The 17,149-nt window shown below is 38.2% G+C and overlaps 1 protein-coding gene across 2 annotated transcripts in view; it reads left to right on the top strand.

Annotated features, from left to right (window-relative positions):
- Nucleotides 1-16,617, top strand: part of LOC133454909 (nucleus accumbens-associated protein 2) — a 54,823-nt gene extending 38,206 nt beyond the window's left edge. For both annotated transcript variants that reach the window (XM_061733634.1, XM_061733635.1), the window contains exons 3-7: nucleotides 204-977; nucleotides 5,769-5,945; nucleotides 10,026-10,131; nucleotides 10,460-10,557; nucleotides 13,195-16,617. In XM_061733634.1, coding sequence (XP_061589618.1) covers nucleotides 204-977; nucleotides 5,769-5,945; nucleotides 10,026-10,131; nucleotides 10,460-10,557; nucleotides 13,195-13,736 — 1,697 coding nt within the window. In that variant the 3' untranslated portion in view covers nucleotides 13,737-16,617. The remainder of the gene's footprint in view (nucleotides 1-203; nucleotides 978-5,768; nucleotides 5,946-10,025; nucleotides 10,132-10,459; nucleotides 10,558-13,194) is intronic.
- The last annotated feature ends 532 nt before the right edge of the window (nucleotides 16,618-17,149 follow it).

Here is a 17,149-nt window from a genome sequence, read left to right as displayed (position 1 = left end):
TACAAAAAAAAAAAAAAAAAAATCATTGATCATAGCTAGCGTATGATTTGCTAAAAAGGTGGGTTTTTAGCCCTCTCTTAAAAGAGTCAATTGTCCGTGGTTCTCTCGATATATATCGCCCAGCCCTAGCATGACCCGCAGATCTTTGAATCAGCACGGGAGAGTATTTTTATCGATATTCTCAACTTCTCTCCCTCAACCAGGTCAGGCTTTCAAAGCCCACCGGGCCGTGCTGGCTGCCAGCAGCCTCTACTTTCGTGACCTCTTCAGCAGCTCCACTAAGACCCAGTTTGAGTTGCCTTCCTCAGTCACACCTGCTTGCTTTGAGCAAATCCTCTCTTTCTGCTACACAGGGAAGTTAACGATGGCAGCTAGTGAGCAGCTGGTGGTCATGTACACAGCTGGCTACCTCCAAATTCAGCATATAGTCGAACGGGGCATGGACCTAATGTTCAAGGCAAACTCCCCTCACTGTGACTCGCAGACGGCCGGGTCGTTAGAGGAGACGGGGTCCGAGCCCCAGAGCCCCAACAACGTCAACGGCCTGGCGGTGGCCGCGCTTTTGGGGACGCCGGGGTGGTCGACGCCGCTGCTCATGCCTCAGCGCAAGATCAAACTGGAAGGGGGCGACCCGGCGCCCATCACGGTCCCCTCCATGCAGAGCAAGATCTCATCCTCGGAGCTGGGGAGCAGGATGGACCGGGCCAGCTCGCTGTTCTACACGGCGGCCGGGGGGACGTCCATCCCCGGCATACCGCCTTTCAACCTGCAAGGGACGAGTGGAGGGGGAGCGGGAGGAGCAGGCGGAGGAGGAGCAGGCGGGGAGAGATGCAGCCCCGGAGCCTCCAGCCTGCCCACCACCGACAGCCCCACGTCCTACCAGAACGAGGACGAGGAGTTCGAGGAAGAGTCGTACGACGGGCTCACCGAGGAGGCCTACAGTCACATCTACGGACGCTCGGCTAACCCCTACGGGAGTGAGTACTAGGAATGAATGAATGAATGAATGAATTGAAATACAAAACCAAACTATAATAATCAATAATAAATAAATGTAAATAAATAAAAAAAAGACAAAAATATAAATGAAAACATGCATCCATCATAATTAACATGCTCGAAAAGGAGTAGGAAGAAGTAAAAACGTATTAAATCCTACCCTCTAAACTCTATTTCATTATAATCAAAATTAATTTAATTTTTATACAAAAAACAAAAGATATCTATATATATATATATATATATATATATGTATGTATATATATATATATATATATATATATATATATATATATATATATATATATATATATATATATATATATATATATATATATATATATATACACACACACATAGGACTGTCTCAGAAAATTAGAATATTGTGATAAAGTTCTTTATTTTCTGTAATGCAATTAAAAAAACAAAAATGTCATACATTCTGGATTCATTACAAAATATTACAAGCCTTTTATTATTTTATTATTGCTGATTATGGCTTACAGTTTAAGATTAAGATTCCCAGAATATTCTAATTTTTTGAGATAGGATATTTGAGTTTTCTAAAGCTGTAAGCCATGATCAGCAATATTAAAATAATAAAAGGCTTGTAATATTTCAGTTGATTTGTAATGAATCCAGAATGTATGACATTTTTGTTTTTGTAATTGCATTACAGAAAATCACAATATTCTAATTTAAAGACAGTCCTGTATATACATGTACATACACACACACAAATGTTGTATGAATATCAATAATAACACATCCTCACACCTATATACACTGATATAAATATATCCATTTATAAATTAATATATCAGTATCAACAATACATATTTAGAAAAGAAAACAAACAAACAACTCATTACAGCAGAGCCCCCCCCCCTCAAGCCCCTCCTCCCTGTATCTTGTAGAATTCAAAAAAAATATTTGTTTTTAAACTGGTTGATGCTTGAACATTGCTTCAGATCCACACTCAGTCTGTTCTGAATGAATGAATGAATGAATGAATGAATGAAAAGAAGGAAAGAGAGAAGGAAGGAATGGAGAAAAGGAAGGGAGAAAAGAAGGAAGGAAAGAAGGAATGAAGGGAGAAAAGAGCAGGAGGAAAGAAGGAAGGAGGGAAAAAAGTAGGAAGGAAGGAAGGAAGGAAGGAAGGAAGGAAGGAAGGAAGGAAGGAAGGAAGGAAGGAAGGAAGGAAGGAAGGAAGGAAGGAAGGAAGGAAGGAAGGAAGGAAGGAAGGAAGAAATGAATGAATGAATGAATAGTTTATTTCAGTTACATTACATTACATGCAGCTTAACTTGTGTGCATGTAACTGACAGAACATTAATACATATTTACACTAATCAGTTCCACACAATAAACAATAACAAACTCTCTGTAACTGAAAAAGGAGCAGCTGAAGCCGAAGCTTATTTCTGCCGACCTTGTACCTTCCCAAAGATAACCCCGTTTATCAGTGATACAAAAGAAAAGAAAGAAAAGAAAATTTACTCTAAATCGCTCTGCATAATTAAATGATATTCAAATCATTTTGCATTGTAATCCTTAATTATTTTGTCTTTCAATATTTTTTTAAAAGTCAACAGAGATCTACTTAATTTCAGTTCATCACAAAGTCCATTCCATAATTTGACTCCCAAAAATGAAACACATCTGTATTTGACATCAGTCCTCACATAACATGTTTCAAAGACCCATCGCCTTCTTAGATTATCATTTGTTTATTTTAATCTAAAGAAATGTTGAATACAAATAGGAAAGCTTTTATTCTTAACTCGATATAATATTTAAATATCTATGAATTTTAATGAGCCTGACTCTATAATATATATATATTTATATATATATATATATATATATATATATATATATATATATATATATATATATATATATATATATATATATATATATATATATATATATATATATAATTTATTAGTGGTATCGCGATAAGAAACCTTATTTATTATTCTTATAACTCTTTACTGGAGTTTATATTTAGTTATTATGCTCAGTTAACCCCATTATAGATTCTGTGTGAAGTCTACACAGCTTAAAAGGGCCAAAAAGGTCTGTTTGTTTCTTTGTTTGTTTGGAAAAACTTCCAGTATTCCCTTTTTTATCCCACAGCAAATTCCACTACATTACTTTTGAGCGTTTACTCTCCAGCCCCGGACGCCGTATCGGTTTTATCTCTCCGCTCGCTCTAAATGCATTACTTCCTCATCTGGCCTTGGCTCAGATGTTGGAAATTCATTTGATATCAGAACAAACGTAAGACTCTGGATGACTTGCAGAAAATAAATGTAGGGTTTGTCCAGACATGTTATAGAAAGAGAAATAACAGACTTGCATTCATTTAATCCCAGCTACATTATTTGATCTTTCATAAATGATGCATTCTGCACATTTTAGGATGATATACCTCGTGTGTGTGTGTGTGTGTGTGTGTGTGTGTGGGTTCCCTCAGCATAAAGATAGCCTTATGTAGTTATGATTGCTGTGCATCGTGACCAACAACACACTCCTTATCGCAGCTACAGCAGCTGCTCTGTACTGCTTTTTTGTTATGGTTTTCCATCATAATTTCACACGGGGTTCCATTTTCCTACCCATTCAGGCATATGATATATTCATTTTTGATTGCATTTACATATGAGAAACACACAGAGCCGCTACTGTATGGCACTGGCAAACAGACATGTGCTCTCTCGCCTTCATGCACTCTCTCTCTCTCTCTCTCTCGCTCTCTCACTCTCACTCTTTGCATCCTGCAGCTCAAAGGCATCACTGGGGTTTGTAAAATTCTCAAGTTTCAGACATTTATGAAACCCACTCTATCTGTAATCAGCCAGAGAACTGCAGGGTGACATTGTTGGATATTTGAGAGCTGCAGTATGCACGTTGTTTCCTTGTGCATGTGCGCCGCAGGTAATCTAGAAGTTACTGCAAAAACTTTCAGGTGGGAAGATTCAACACCTTACCCTTCATAAGTAGGCCTGTGTGGAAAAAATCGATTCTCCGATTTTAAATCGATTCTCATATCATTTCCTAAAAATCGATTCATATGTCTAAAGATCGATTTAAAAAAAAAATAAAAAATGTTTTTTTTTTTTTTTTTTTTTCATCATTACATTACAACTTTTGGTACTTTTTTGTTTATGCCCAAAAAAGCAATATTTTGTTGGACACGAGAATAACTGGTGCCATGTTTTTGCCTTTAAATATGTTTATAGGTATGAAAACATTAAAGTTTTCAGTTATAATTGCATACATTGTCTATATTTCTTTGCTTTAAATACTGTCTTGGGGTTACATTTGCATAAATGTTAAAAACCAAATTCTCATAAATGGGGAAAAAATAAAAGCGATTTCTTTCGTCCTCTGTTTCCTCCCTGGATCTGTTTGATAATTCTGACCCACGATGTTTCTGAAAGCAGTTCTATCAGCATTCTGGGAGCTGATTGGTCCTTACAGCATCATTAGCTGCAATACTTGCTGTTGAATCTCAATATAATACTAGTAGTAATATTTTGCAGAACTACAGTCATATAATTCATGCAACAGCTGAAAAAACAGTTTTATTAACAGTAACCCAAATCAGTATCGAATCGAATCGGATCGAGATAATCGATTCTGAATCTTAAGAATCGGAATCGAATCGATTCTTGACATTTGAATCGATCCCCAGCCTTATTCATAAGTCCCCATTTTCAAACAATTAAGTTCCTGATACTTCTGCAGAAAGATCAAAACTTTACGAAACACAACAAACCCTTATTGTATTACAATAACCTGCTTTACACATTTAATTGTAAAACTTTTATTTTCATTTGAGCATAGAGGATAGCTACAGGTGAGACTGGAAGTATTTTCCATTTGCATCTTATGTAGGGTTGCCAACTCCCTGAAAAATAAATAACCTGATTGCCTTCCCCCTGAAACGATTTCTTAACTTTTTGACTCGAACCTGAATTGAATTAGATGCATATTATCCAGCAATTCACTTTAATACAAAATAACACAATGAACTGAATAAAATAAGTATCTTTCTTAAACAGAAACCTGTCCTGCTTAACGTAAAATTGTATACATTAATATGAAACAATAGAAAGAAAGCATAACATCCATTCTGTAATAGTGCACATTTTTAGTGCAATAATAAAAGTGCAATCAGAAAGTCTGTAGAAAGCTTGTAAACATACAAGCAAAAAAATCTTCTTCCACTGGCAGATTTTTCTACTTATTTTAAGTGAAAATCTACTTGAAACAGGTGAAAATTGTTGTTTTTTCCAGTGATGAGTCTTGTTTTAAGTGTAATAAGATAAGACATTTTAATTAGAAATAAGACAAATATTCTTGTTAAGATTTTGAGTTTTTGCAGTGATCCATGTTACTTATCCTGTGAAGGACAGAGTCATATTGATAAGTTCAGAAAAGTGTTTTTTATTGTTGTGTTTTGATGTATTTGATGTAAGCCCAGTGGATATTTAAAGCTTACAGAAGGCTGCATTTAACTGCTGCTATGTCATTCCTGCAGTATTTCTGCAGGTGTTTTGGTCACTGCTATTATTTGTAATATATTATATTATTTGTAATCAGCACAAATTATCTGTCCCCATATGATAAAATCCACCATCCCCCCTGATTCTTTTTTAAACTCCAGTACTGCCTACAACTGTCTAAACCTGCTATGCTAAGTTTTAAAATGTTTTTTTTTTTCTTCTGAATCTCTGTTTTCTACTGATTCTTATTAGTCCAGGACAAGGCCGAGATGGCAGCGGTCCCCTTGTCCTTGGAGAGTCGGAACTGTGTGCTGATCCGCAGAGATCTGGTGGCGCTGCCGGCGAGCCTCATCAGCCAGATCGGCTACCGCTGCCACCCCAAGCTCTACACGGAGGGGGACCCGGGGGAGAAGCTGGAGTTGGTTGCTGGTAGGCAGTCGTATATACAAACACGTCCGTCCACTCCCACACACTCAGTAACTGGTATTATACCGGGCTCAGCTTCCAACAGCACTGGGAAAAGCATTCAGACCTGCACATGTGAGATAGGGATATTTGGATGATTCAAAACGCAAAACACTTACGTAAAGAATCAGGGAAAGATGTCTGAGGGTCAAGGGAGGAGGAAGAGAAGAAGGGAGGAAAGAAGGAAGGAAGAAAGGAAGGAAGGAAAGAAGGAAGGAAGGAAGGAAGGAAGGAAGGAAGGAAGGAAGGAAGGAAGGAAGGAAGGAAGGAAGGAAGGAAGGAAGGAAGGAATTTATGAAGGGAGGAAGGAAGGAAGGAAGGAAGGAAGGAAGGAAGGAAGGAAGGAAGGAAGGAAGGAAGGAAGGAAGGAAGGATGGAAGGAATTTATGAAGGAAGGAAGGAAGGAAGGAAGGAAGGAAGGAAGGAAGGAAGGAAGGAAGGAAGGAAGGAAGGAAGGAAGGAAGGAAGGAAGGAAGGAATTTATGAAGGAAGGAAGGAAGGGAGAAAAGAGAAAGGGAAGAAGGAAGGAGAGAGCAGGAGGAAAGAAGGAAGGGAAAATTAGGTCATTTTGACCCAAAAACAGTAAAGGGTTAAAAGCCCCTAGTTGTTCGATCTTACCCAACAAACAGGAAACATCAAGGCTGTTAAAGTCACACGTTGTAGGTTAAATTATATTTACAGACTAGCAAAAGTCCATATGAATTGACAACAGATGTAATGAACAAAGGGCAGATGTTTATCTGTTTTAGGAGTAAAACTGTGGACTCATTAGATAATGACCTTAAACTAGCAAACTCAATAAAAGCATACAAGATATTATTCAAAGCAAAGGTAATGGACACATATATAGAAACACAATAAGCAAACAAAGAAGAATGCACACATGCATGAGATGACAACTTAAATTGGGTTTGTCGGTTTCCTCAGCATCTTTTCACTTTCTGTTTTCAGAGCTATCATTATTATTATTATCATATTATTGCTATTATTATTATTATTATTACTATTACTATTATCATCATCATCATTATTATTAATTATTATTATTATTATTATTATTATCATATTATTGCTATTATTATTATTATTATTATTATTATTACTATTATCACCATCATCATTATTATTATTATTATTATTATTATTATTATTATTATTTTCTTTTATTTTATTTTTTTTGTGTAGACTTATGATACTTCATTTGTTCTTTTTGTATATTCTATTCAGTTAAAAGGTGGGCAAGATAAGCTTTATGCTCAGCCCAGACCTTTTCGGCCAAATAATAACAATGTTGACCAGGGAAAAACCTGTGTTATCTTGTTTGTGGATTTTTGTTTGTTTGTTGATTGACCGAAATAAATATTAACTAACTAATGAAAGGGGATTTAACGGCCTCTGCTTTCATTAAAGAGATATTTGTTATAAATTAAGAAAGTTAGAAGTAGAGGGACCGTATCAACATTTCCATGATATTCATTTCCATTAAGCTGCAAACACGTTTCGTTCTGACTCAAAACTGCTTCCAATCATATGATTTTCTTCCCTAACGAAAGTTTACATCTAATTATAGACAAAGGGTTTTTTTTCCCTCCAGTATGTTCCTTTAAATTGAATTCCTACCCTTACTTGAAACTCTTCACTGAAAGAGCGTCTGATGAGTGTTTGCACGGCCCGGGACAAGCTCGTAAAGCAAGGACGCTCAGCGTACGTGAAGTCATTCATACCGGCTGCAGTCGTGGGTTTGACCTATATCAACGTCCCGGTCGATTTGAGAGGAATAAAATAAAGCTGCAGAGTTGTCTTTGCAGAGATTTAAGACTGTGGCAGAAGGACAGCCATCTCTGCAGTTATCATCAATCAGGCCTTTATGGACGAGTGACTAGACGGAAGTCGGTCTGGAGTAAGAAGCGTGACTGCCTGCTCCGAGTCTTTGCCAAATGGACCTTACAGATCTCTGAGAAGCAAAGGGAAACGTTTTTTTTTGTGATTTTTTCTTTTTTTGTACGATGAGACAAACATTGAAGTTTTGCATATGTCTGTCAGACATTGCTGCTGCTGGGAGTGAGACAAGAGACTCTCCCACAGAACAGATAGCACTTATCATCAAGGTAGCATTATGTCTACGTCTGACAGTCGCAAACATGCTGAATTAATTCAGTTTGATTCTTTTAAGGTAAGACAATCAAGTGTGAATGCTTCCCAGTGTAAGAGAGAGACACAGATGAACATTTTGGCATATGTGACTATGACAAGTCAATCACATGATCAACTTCTGTCGATTTGCTGTATAATAGGGCTGTTCGATTTTGCCCAAAAATAAAATCTCGATTTTTTTCTCTCAAAATCCGATTTTCGATTACGATTACGATTATTTTGTGAATTGACAAAAGGCAAAGAAATTATTTCAAATATGCTGTTTTTTTATTGAACATTTGCCCCATTGGGCTTTAAGTGCAAACTTTGCTCTTATTAAACCAAAAATGAATGAATAAAGTGCAAAACTCTGTAAAATAAGTTGAAAAAAAGTTTTAAAAAATATAATAAAATATAAAGTTTTATCTCTGAAAAAAAAATCAGCAAATCAGCACTTGCAAACATACAGTAAGTTATATTTCCAAATATATTAAATAAAACAAGACATTTTCTAATTAAACTAAACTGGGTCTTTGCATGCTAAATAATAATGCAACCCATGAAGGAGGTGGAGGTGTGTAATGTCAGTCATTACATTTGATGTTCACATTTGCAAGTTTTTTGCAAGGAACACGAGCCGGTCTACGGCATCTGTCTTGAGGGATGCCCGGTGGCATGTTAGTATATCACCATGGTTACAACGCCCCCTCCTACACTAAAGAGCCTCTCCCATGGGGCACTTGTCGCAGGTATTGAGAGGTATTTCCATCAATCATTAATATGGTATCAATCATTAATATGTGTGCAGACAAGGTAAAAAAAAAAAATAGAAATTACAATTTTTTTTTTTTTGAAAAATCGATTTTACGATTTTCACATTTTAACATCGTTCTAATTACATAATCGCGATTACGATTTAAAATCGATTAATCGAACAGCCCTACTGTATAATATAATTTCCAAAAGCGATGAAACTCAATGAAAACGTGTAACTCTCTCCCGTAGTCTGCAAGTCAAAGACGGCTTTAGTATCGTGCTGTTGTCATGATCTTGCAGTCTCTCTCTAGTTCCTGATTCCCATTTGGACTTCAGTTTAGAGAAAGTCTGAAAGAATAAATGAAACAAAAGTAAAAAGACTCATCACTGACAAGGAAATCAGGTTAATGTCTTTCTGTCCAAACATCACAGGCAGCCAGAGGTGTCAAGTAACCAAGTACAAATACTTTGTTACCTTACTTAAGTAGATATTTTGGTTATCTATACTTCACTGTAAGTAATTATTAGTAATTATTTTTCAGATGACTTTTTACTTTTATTCCTTACATTTTCACACAATTATCTGTACTTTTTACTCCTTACATTTTACAGCCTCGTTACTCTATTTCATTTCGGCCTTTAAATAAAAACTATCCAGTTAAATTGCTCCATCCGGATAGAGTGAATTTGGTTGTGGTTGTTTCAGATGTTCTTGTCCAGTTTTGTTCTTACATCCGTTCCCTCAGATTCCTGCAACTAAACTTGGATGTACATTCCAATAAAGGTTAGGATAAATGATAACATGCTCTGAAGTTTGACTTTTTGCACCATTACAATACTTATAGGCAACTAGTCATCATATCTGCTGCTCTCTGAAACACATGTTAATGCTCAATAGTACACATATATGCTTCTTTAATATATTTACATTATACTAAGATGCATTCATTTTCAATGGCTTTTGTCCTTAATGGCTTTTTTCCCCCTTACATTACTTTTACTTTTATACTTTAAGTAGTTTTGAAACCAGTACTTTTATACTTTTACTTGAGTAAAAAACTTGAGTTGATACTTCAACTTCTACAGGAGTATTTTTAAACTCTAGTATCTATACTTCTACCTGAGTAATGAGTGTGAATACTTTTACCTCTGCAGGCAGCCAGGTCTTCATGACACGAGGACAACTGATGAACTGCCACTTGTGTGCCGGCATCAAACACAAAGTGTTACTCCGCCGTCTGTTGGCCACGTTCTTTGACAGGTGAGTGCAAAGGACACGGGCGGGCACACATCATCTGTTTTTATCTAATTCTCTCAGATTTGAGAACTATGTATGACACCAGAGCTGTTTCTCCTGCCACAAACCAACTTTCACACTCCGTCTGTAGCCATGTTGTGCAATGCGGTTAGTTGTGTGTGTGTGTGTGTGTGTGTGTGTGTGTGTGTGTATGCATGTGTGTGTGTGTGTGTGTGTGTGTGTGAGTGTATGTCTGTGTGTGTGTGAGTGTATGTCTGTGTGTCCCGTTTTGATGTACTGTCTGTGCCCGCTGGTGACTCTGCCCCCTGGTGTGGACTGTGTGTTACTGCAGAAACACTCTGGCCAACAGCTGTGGGACGGGTATCCGCTCGTCCACCAGTGACCCCAGCAGGAAACCCCTGGACAGCCGGGTCCTCAACGCTGTCAAACGTAAGCTCATTCCTCCAAATCACCTAATGCACGTCAGAGACCACGTAGTGCTGGGCGGTATATGACCAAACATTTATATCACGGTTAGGGCTGGGGATCCATTCAAATGTCAAGAATCGATTCGATTCCGATTTTTAAGATTCAGAATCGATTATCAAGATTTGATTTGATCCGATCCGATTCGATTCCGATATTGATTTGGGTTAGTGTTATTAAAACTGTTTTTTGAGCTGTTGCATGAATTATATGACTGTAGTTCTGCAAAATATGAATACTAGTATTATATTGAGATCCAGCTAATGATGCTGTAAGGACCAATCAGCTCCCAGAATGCTGATAGAACTGCTTTCAGAAACATCGTGGGTCAGAATTACCAAACACATCCAGGGAGGAAACAGAGACGGATGAAATCGGTTTTAATTTTTCCCACATTCCGTTTTTATTTGTTCCATTTTCGGTCTATTTTGGTTTTTAATTTTTGAGATTTTGATTTTTAGCATTTTTTGCAAATGCAACCCCAAGACAGTATATAAAGTAATGAAATATAGACAATGTATGCAATTATAACCTAACACTTTAATGCTTTCATACCTTTAAACATATTTAAAGGCAAAAACATGGCACCAGTTATTCTCGTGTCCAACAAAACATTCCTTTTTTGGGGGTAAACAAAAAAATAACCAAAAAAAAAAAAAAATCGATCTTTAGACATATGAATCGATTTTTAGGAATTAATATGAGAATCGATTTAGAATTGGGAAATCGATTTTTTCAACACAAGCCTAATCACAGTATTTTTAAAAATTATATCGGTTTCACGGTATATCACTGTATTTTTTTTTCATGCACAACTGGGTGTTAACCACATTTTCTAATGATTTGGAAAGGAATTGCTGCAGTAAATTGACTTAGAATGGCCTATTTTACTGTCATGAGGAGGAAATATTGTAGAAAAACATTAATGTCCACACTAGTATAAATACAGGTTTGCATGGCCTCACAAAATGATGACGTTTACAATGAGGTGGCACTTATGATTCTAATGAAGTGAGAGAATCAGTCAGACAACACTTAAAGACTTTAAGTGTTGTCTGACTGATCTTTTACAAAATTACAAGGTAGAAAATATTTATTTAACGTAAAAAACTGAACATTTTTTAATTTCCAGCATTATGTTGTTTTGGTTCCACCTCCTGGTGAATGTTAGGTAAAATTCTTATGGGGTTACTTTTTGGTTGGCCAATGATTTATGTTTGTGGTGCAACATTTACGGGAGCGGCCAGTCTATTTCCTTATATTACAACGCCGTTATTAATCGGTTTCTAAGATCGCTTTTTTTCCCACTTATTCCACCGAACACTGAAAGGGTTTTTTTGCCATTTTCGGCCGAACAATTTCGGTTACCGAACAATCGGTGCGTCACTACTGCTAAACAGTCTCCTCACAAACAGTGTCCAGCGGCGGAACGTAGCGCCGCGCGGCGTTCCCAACGTACTGTACATACCAGGGGTCACCAACCTTCTTGAAACTGAGAGCTACTTCAAGGACACTGAGTAATGCAAAGGGCTACCACTTTGATAAAACACTGCTGAAATAACAAAGTTACACAGTTTACCTTTAATTTAACATCATTATTAATGAAGACACTAATCGTTAATGATTCATCAATAATAATTATTCAGAATGATTAAACAAGGTAGGAAACAGATACATTTCAACATGCAATATTTAATTTCTTATTTACCTTTCCAAGAGTTTCATTTTCAAATGATCATTTCTACAACAATTCGCAGGAAATCTTTTTCAATTTTCACAAGCCATTAACAGTTTTTATCAAATCATGAACTCTGAACCATGTTTGTACAAATGATCAATCATGTAAGATTTAACAAAAAATTTACTCCTTTTAAAATAAATCTTGTGACATGTACTGAAATGTCTCTCCACGTTGTGCCGCTTAAGCCTGATTTATGGTTCCGCGTTACACCAACGCAGAACCTACGGCGTAGGGTACGCGGCGCCGCGCACCCTACGCCGTAGGGTCTGCGTTGGTGTAACGCGGAACCATAAATCAGGCTTTAGCCGTCGCCACAGTCGCATCGCAAATGAGAGACACAGAGTTTTCTTTCACGTTAGTAAAAAAGAACTCTCTCTCACATTCACTGTGAAAATGATACGTTTTTTCCTTTTTCCTGCCATGTTTTTGGCAGCGCTCACGAGCGCGTCTCAGCAAAGCGGTGGTTGGTCATGCGCACTAGACTGACCTGACCCAAACTACGTCGGCGTTCGTATATTACATTTTTTTCATGATTTATATATATATATTTTTTTATTTACGTTTTTGTGTATTTGTTTTTGAGTTTACATCACTGTGAATGTAATTTAAAAAGAATAGCAACACAATTAAATACAATTTTAGACAGAGCTAGTTCGTGATTAGTGCTATTTTTAGAACTGGCCCACGGGCACCAGGTTGGTGACCCCTGGTACACACTCACCGGTATTACGGTATATGAAAAATTCATATCATAAGAAAAATAACCACGGGTATTCGGTATGAACCGGTATACCGCCCAGCACTAAGACCACGCACAAACTTGTCATGATGGGGTTTTTGCTGTTCTCTCTCTTTTCCAGTCTACTGTCAGAATTTTAACCCTAACTTCAAGGAGAGTGAAATGAATGTGATTGCTGCTGATATGTGCACGAACGCGCGGCGCGTGCGCAAGAGATGGCTGCCCAAGATCAAGTCCATGCTCCCCGACGGCATGGAGGTGTACCGTGCCGGGATGGGCATGGGTGCTGCTGTAGGTCTGGGCCTGGGCCTGGGCGCCACCCAGACCGGAGTCCCCCTCCCCTTCGAGCCCGACTTCAAGACCCTGGAGCAGAGGTTGTACCCGGATCGCAAAGGCCCTTTCAGGACTCACCCACCTCTGACGGAGGGCAGCCCCGGGTCCGGGGAAGCCGGGGAAAACGCCGAAGGTGAAGGTGAAGCGGCGGTGCAAGAGGAACCCGGGGGGGAGGAGGAGGAGGCCGGGTCGGCCGGGTCGGCCGGGTCGGAGGGTGCAGACAGATCGCAGGGGGCGCCGGCTCTGATCCCGGGGGCCGACGCGGGCGACGCACCGACCGAGCAGAAGGTGGAAAGTTTTGGACAAGGTCTGAGGGTGAACGGACAGTGAACGTCCCTTTGGGGTCGCCTCTCGTGTTGTGAAATCTTTTTAACACATGCATTTTCTTCTGCTTGCTCTCAAACTCTAACGTCATTTCCACCAACTCATCCTCCGTCTCTCTCTGCTTCCTCCATGGAAATTCTTCAGAGCACTCATGGATCTTATTACCGATAAGTCGGTCGCACATGCATGTGCATGTGTGCATTCGTGTACTTGCACACTTTCCCAAGGTGGAAGTACAAACACTGACAAGTAGAAGTAGACACAGGCACGGACGGTCATTAGCACATGGAGAAAATCCCCCTCTTCTAATCCGTTCCTGTATTTCGTTGTACGAGGAACACACAGTATTTGAGCTCCTGCACCAAAATTAAAAAAAAAAAGGGCCTGATAAACAAATAGCTGTAATGATTCATCATTTCAGTGCATTATAAAAGCTACAGCTGCTTTGCGGGCAAGCTTACGGAGTGTGGTGTAATAGCTCGTAAAAATGATTTCATTTTCTTGGAAACGTGCATTTGAAAACAGCCCAACCTTTAGAAACCCAGATCAAGAGGAGAGAAGAAACGACGCAGGGGGAGGGCAAATAAAACAGGATTACAACGTTAGGTCACATACGTCCAAAGCACCTTCTAACGCAACATCTTTTTTTTTCCCTGTTAATTCAGGATGTATGATGAACATTACGAAACCTTTTTTTTTTTTTTTTTTATTTCCATGAATGCTAAACTTTTCTTCACAATCCAAAAACAAATCTATCACATGCAACGGTTTTGTTCATGCATATCTGCCGTGACGTATCGGATTAGATCCTCAATGTGATGCCTGTGTCTGCTCCAGACCTCTCTTTCCATCAATCCAACCACACACACAAAACAAACATTAACCAGTCTACAATGCAAACCTTTAATCTCTTTACCGACGTATTCAAACAATACACGGTTCACAAAAGAAAAAAGAAAAGAAAAACATGTCGCTTTTGAACTTGAACTGAAGAATCTTTTGAAATACAAGCATCTTGGAGACACAAAGAGAGAAAACATGTACTGAAGTCCAGCCTTGCATGCATTTAATACAAACAATGGATTGAAAGAATTACTGAAAAGAACAGCAAAGCCACAACCCTGCATCTAAAGATAAGAGCTATTGTTGCCTGGAGCTATATGCCGTTAAAAAACACAGAATGACGTTTCTCCGTCTCTCTCTGGGATCTGACCTCAGTCTAACCACCATTAGAACTGGCCTTCGGTGTAACCCGGGATTGACCATCTTGGACACGTTACTGTTAGTTTGAATTTCTGTTTGTTTTGTTTTCCTTTTTAACTACGAACTGAAGCTGCCGCCACAAAAAGAGGGGAGTGAATCAATGGAAGAGAAAGAGGACGAGCACTACACTGAGTGGTTGAAGAGAAGAGAGAAGCACTGTTCCACCTTGATGTGATCTTACATGTACAGAGACTACACAGACCTGCTTCCATCCTGGCTTTTTTTTTTCTTCTCCTTCTGTTGGGGAAAGGGTGGGTGGGTAAATTATTGAATAAAAAATTTAAGAGCAGTTTATCCTGGCTTATGTGCTGCTGCATTTGCACTCAAGAAGGTTAAAGGGTGGGAAACGGAGGAGTTGGCAAAATGGACTTGTAAAGACTGCAAATTGCCACCACATCAGCCTGATTACATAATTAATCAGGCATTTGTGGCCTTGGATAGAAACAACGGCTCTCTGAAGAAGACTGTTTCTATATTTTAGATGGGAGGGGGGGGTTAGGTCATGCATTTGTCATACTCGCTTTCTTTTTTGATGTCTCTTTTCATGCTTGTTGCCACGCATAGAGCGCGGTGCAAGCAGCCTTTCGTTATTATTTCATGCATTGAGTTCAAAAGATGCAACGTTGTATGTATCCCTTGTACTTTGCTTGAATGAAAGCCCATTTAATCACAAGAGCAGACCCTTTTTTTTCATCCTTTTTCTTCTCTTTGCGACAGAAATGCACAATTTTAAGAGCTACGGAGAAAGTACAGCACTTATATATTCCCCCTGCTAGATTTGATCTCTTCTTATTCATGTTTCGTTGCCCAATTCTTCTCCATCTGTCACCCAAGTATCTTGGTTTCTTTAGGGCAAGCTTTAAGATGGCTCTGTACGAGAAAGGCAGGGCTATGATTGCACTAGATAATAATGAGGATGTTACATTTTCTTTTCTTGAAAGACGTGTGGTCCGTCACGGATGAACCAGGGCTGTGATCAAATGGCCAAGATGATTAATGAATGTAAACTGTAGCACTGCTTTGTTAAAGGCCCAGGCCTCGATAGAATATAGTCAATTACAAAGTCCCTGTTTATACATTTCTTTTTTTTTCTTCTTCTTTTTTTTTACATAAATTGCTAAATTGGAAATTTTACAAATGCACCACAATGAATGGGACTGGATTTTGGCTAGATGGATGTTTTAACTTAAAACACAAGTGATTTTTGTTTTTTTAAGCCACTATACTATGTATAAATAAAACTTCTGACAACAATGGGGCGCTTGCAGGGCCGGTTCTAGAAAATGATGACTAGGGCTGCATCTCAGATCAGAGGGGGGGCACATGCCTGGCACCTTATTCAACACTAAATTATGCATTTTCCCATAATTTCAAGCGGAATGATACTAGTAAAACAAGAATATTTAAAGTGTATTTCAAATGCTTTATTGCAGCAATATTGCTGCAGAACAAAGAAAATGCTACATTTAGTCTGGGCTACCTCACCCATCAGATAATCTACACTGCACAAATTCAAAATCTTAACAAGAATATTTGTCTTATTTCTAGTTAAAATGGCTAATTTTTAGTCTAAAAAAATCTTATTACACTTAAAACAAGATTCATCACTGGAAAAAACAACAATTTACACCTGTTTCAAGTAGATTTTCACTTAAAATAAATAGAAAAATCTGCCAGTGGATCAAGATTTTTTTGCTTGTAATGAGAAGATAAATCTTGTTCCACTGGCAGATTCTTCTACTTATTTCAAGTGAAAATTGACTTGAAACAGGTGAAAATTGTCAAATAACAAGTTATTTTTCTGGTAATTACTCTTGTTTTAAGTGTAATAAGATTTATTGACTAAAAATGAGACATTTTAACTAGAAATAAGACAAATATTCCTGGTAAGATTTGAAGTTTTTGTCAGTTTTTTTTCCCGTCTTTTCAACTGAGCATGCAAACACATAAACTAAGGGTGCAATGCATGCTTATGCACCCTTTTAGAACCGGGCCTGGGCGCTTGTCAGTGACATTTTCGTCAGCACAGCCGATGAGTATGCCCCCATGTGGTTAGAAGTGGTATTGCTGCAGAGAGTGGCTTTAAGATGATGTGAACAAGGTCTTCCAACGTGTTAAACAGCAGGGAGCGCTTCCCTAAAATGTGCAAAACTGAG

Source organism: Cololabis saira, chromosome 11, assembly GCF_033807715.1.
Source record: "Cololabis saira isolate AMF1-May2022 chromosome 11, fColSai1.1, whole genome shotgun sequence".
Lineage (NCBI taxonomy): Eukaryota > Metazoa > Chordata > Actinopteri > Beloniformes > Belonidae > Cololabis > Cololabis saira.
The sequence above is the reverse complement of the archived record's forward strand: the minus strand, read 5'-3'. Positions and strand labels throughout refer to the sequence as shown.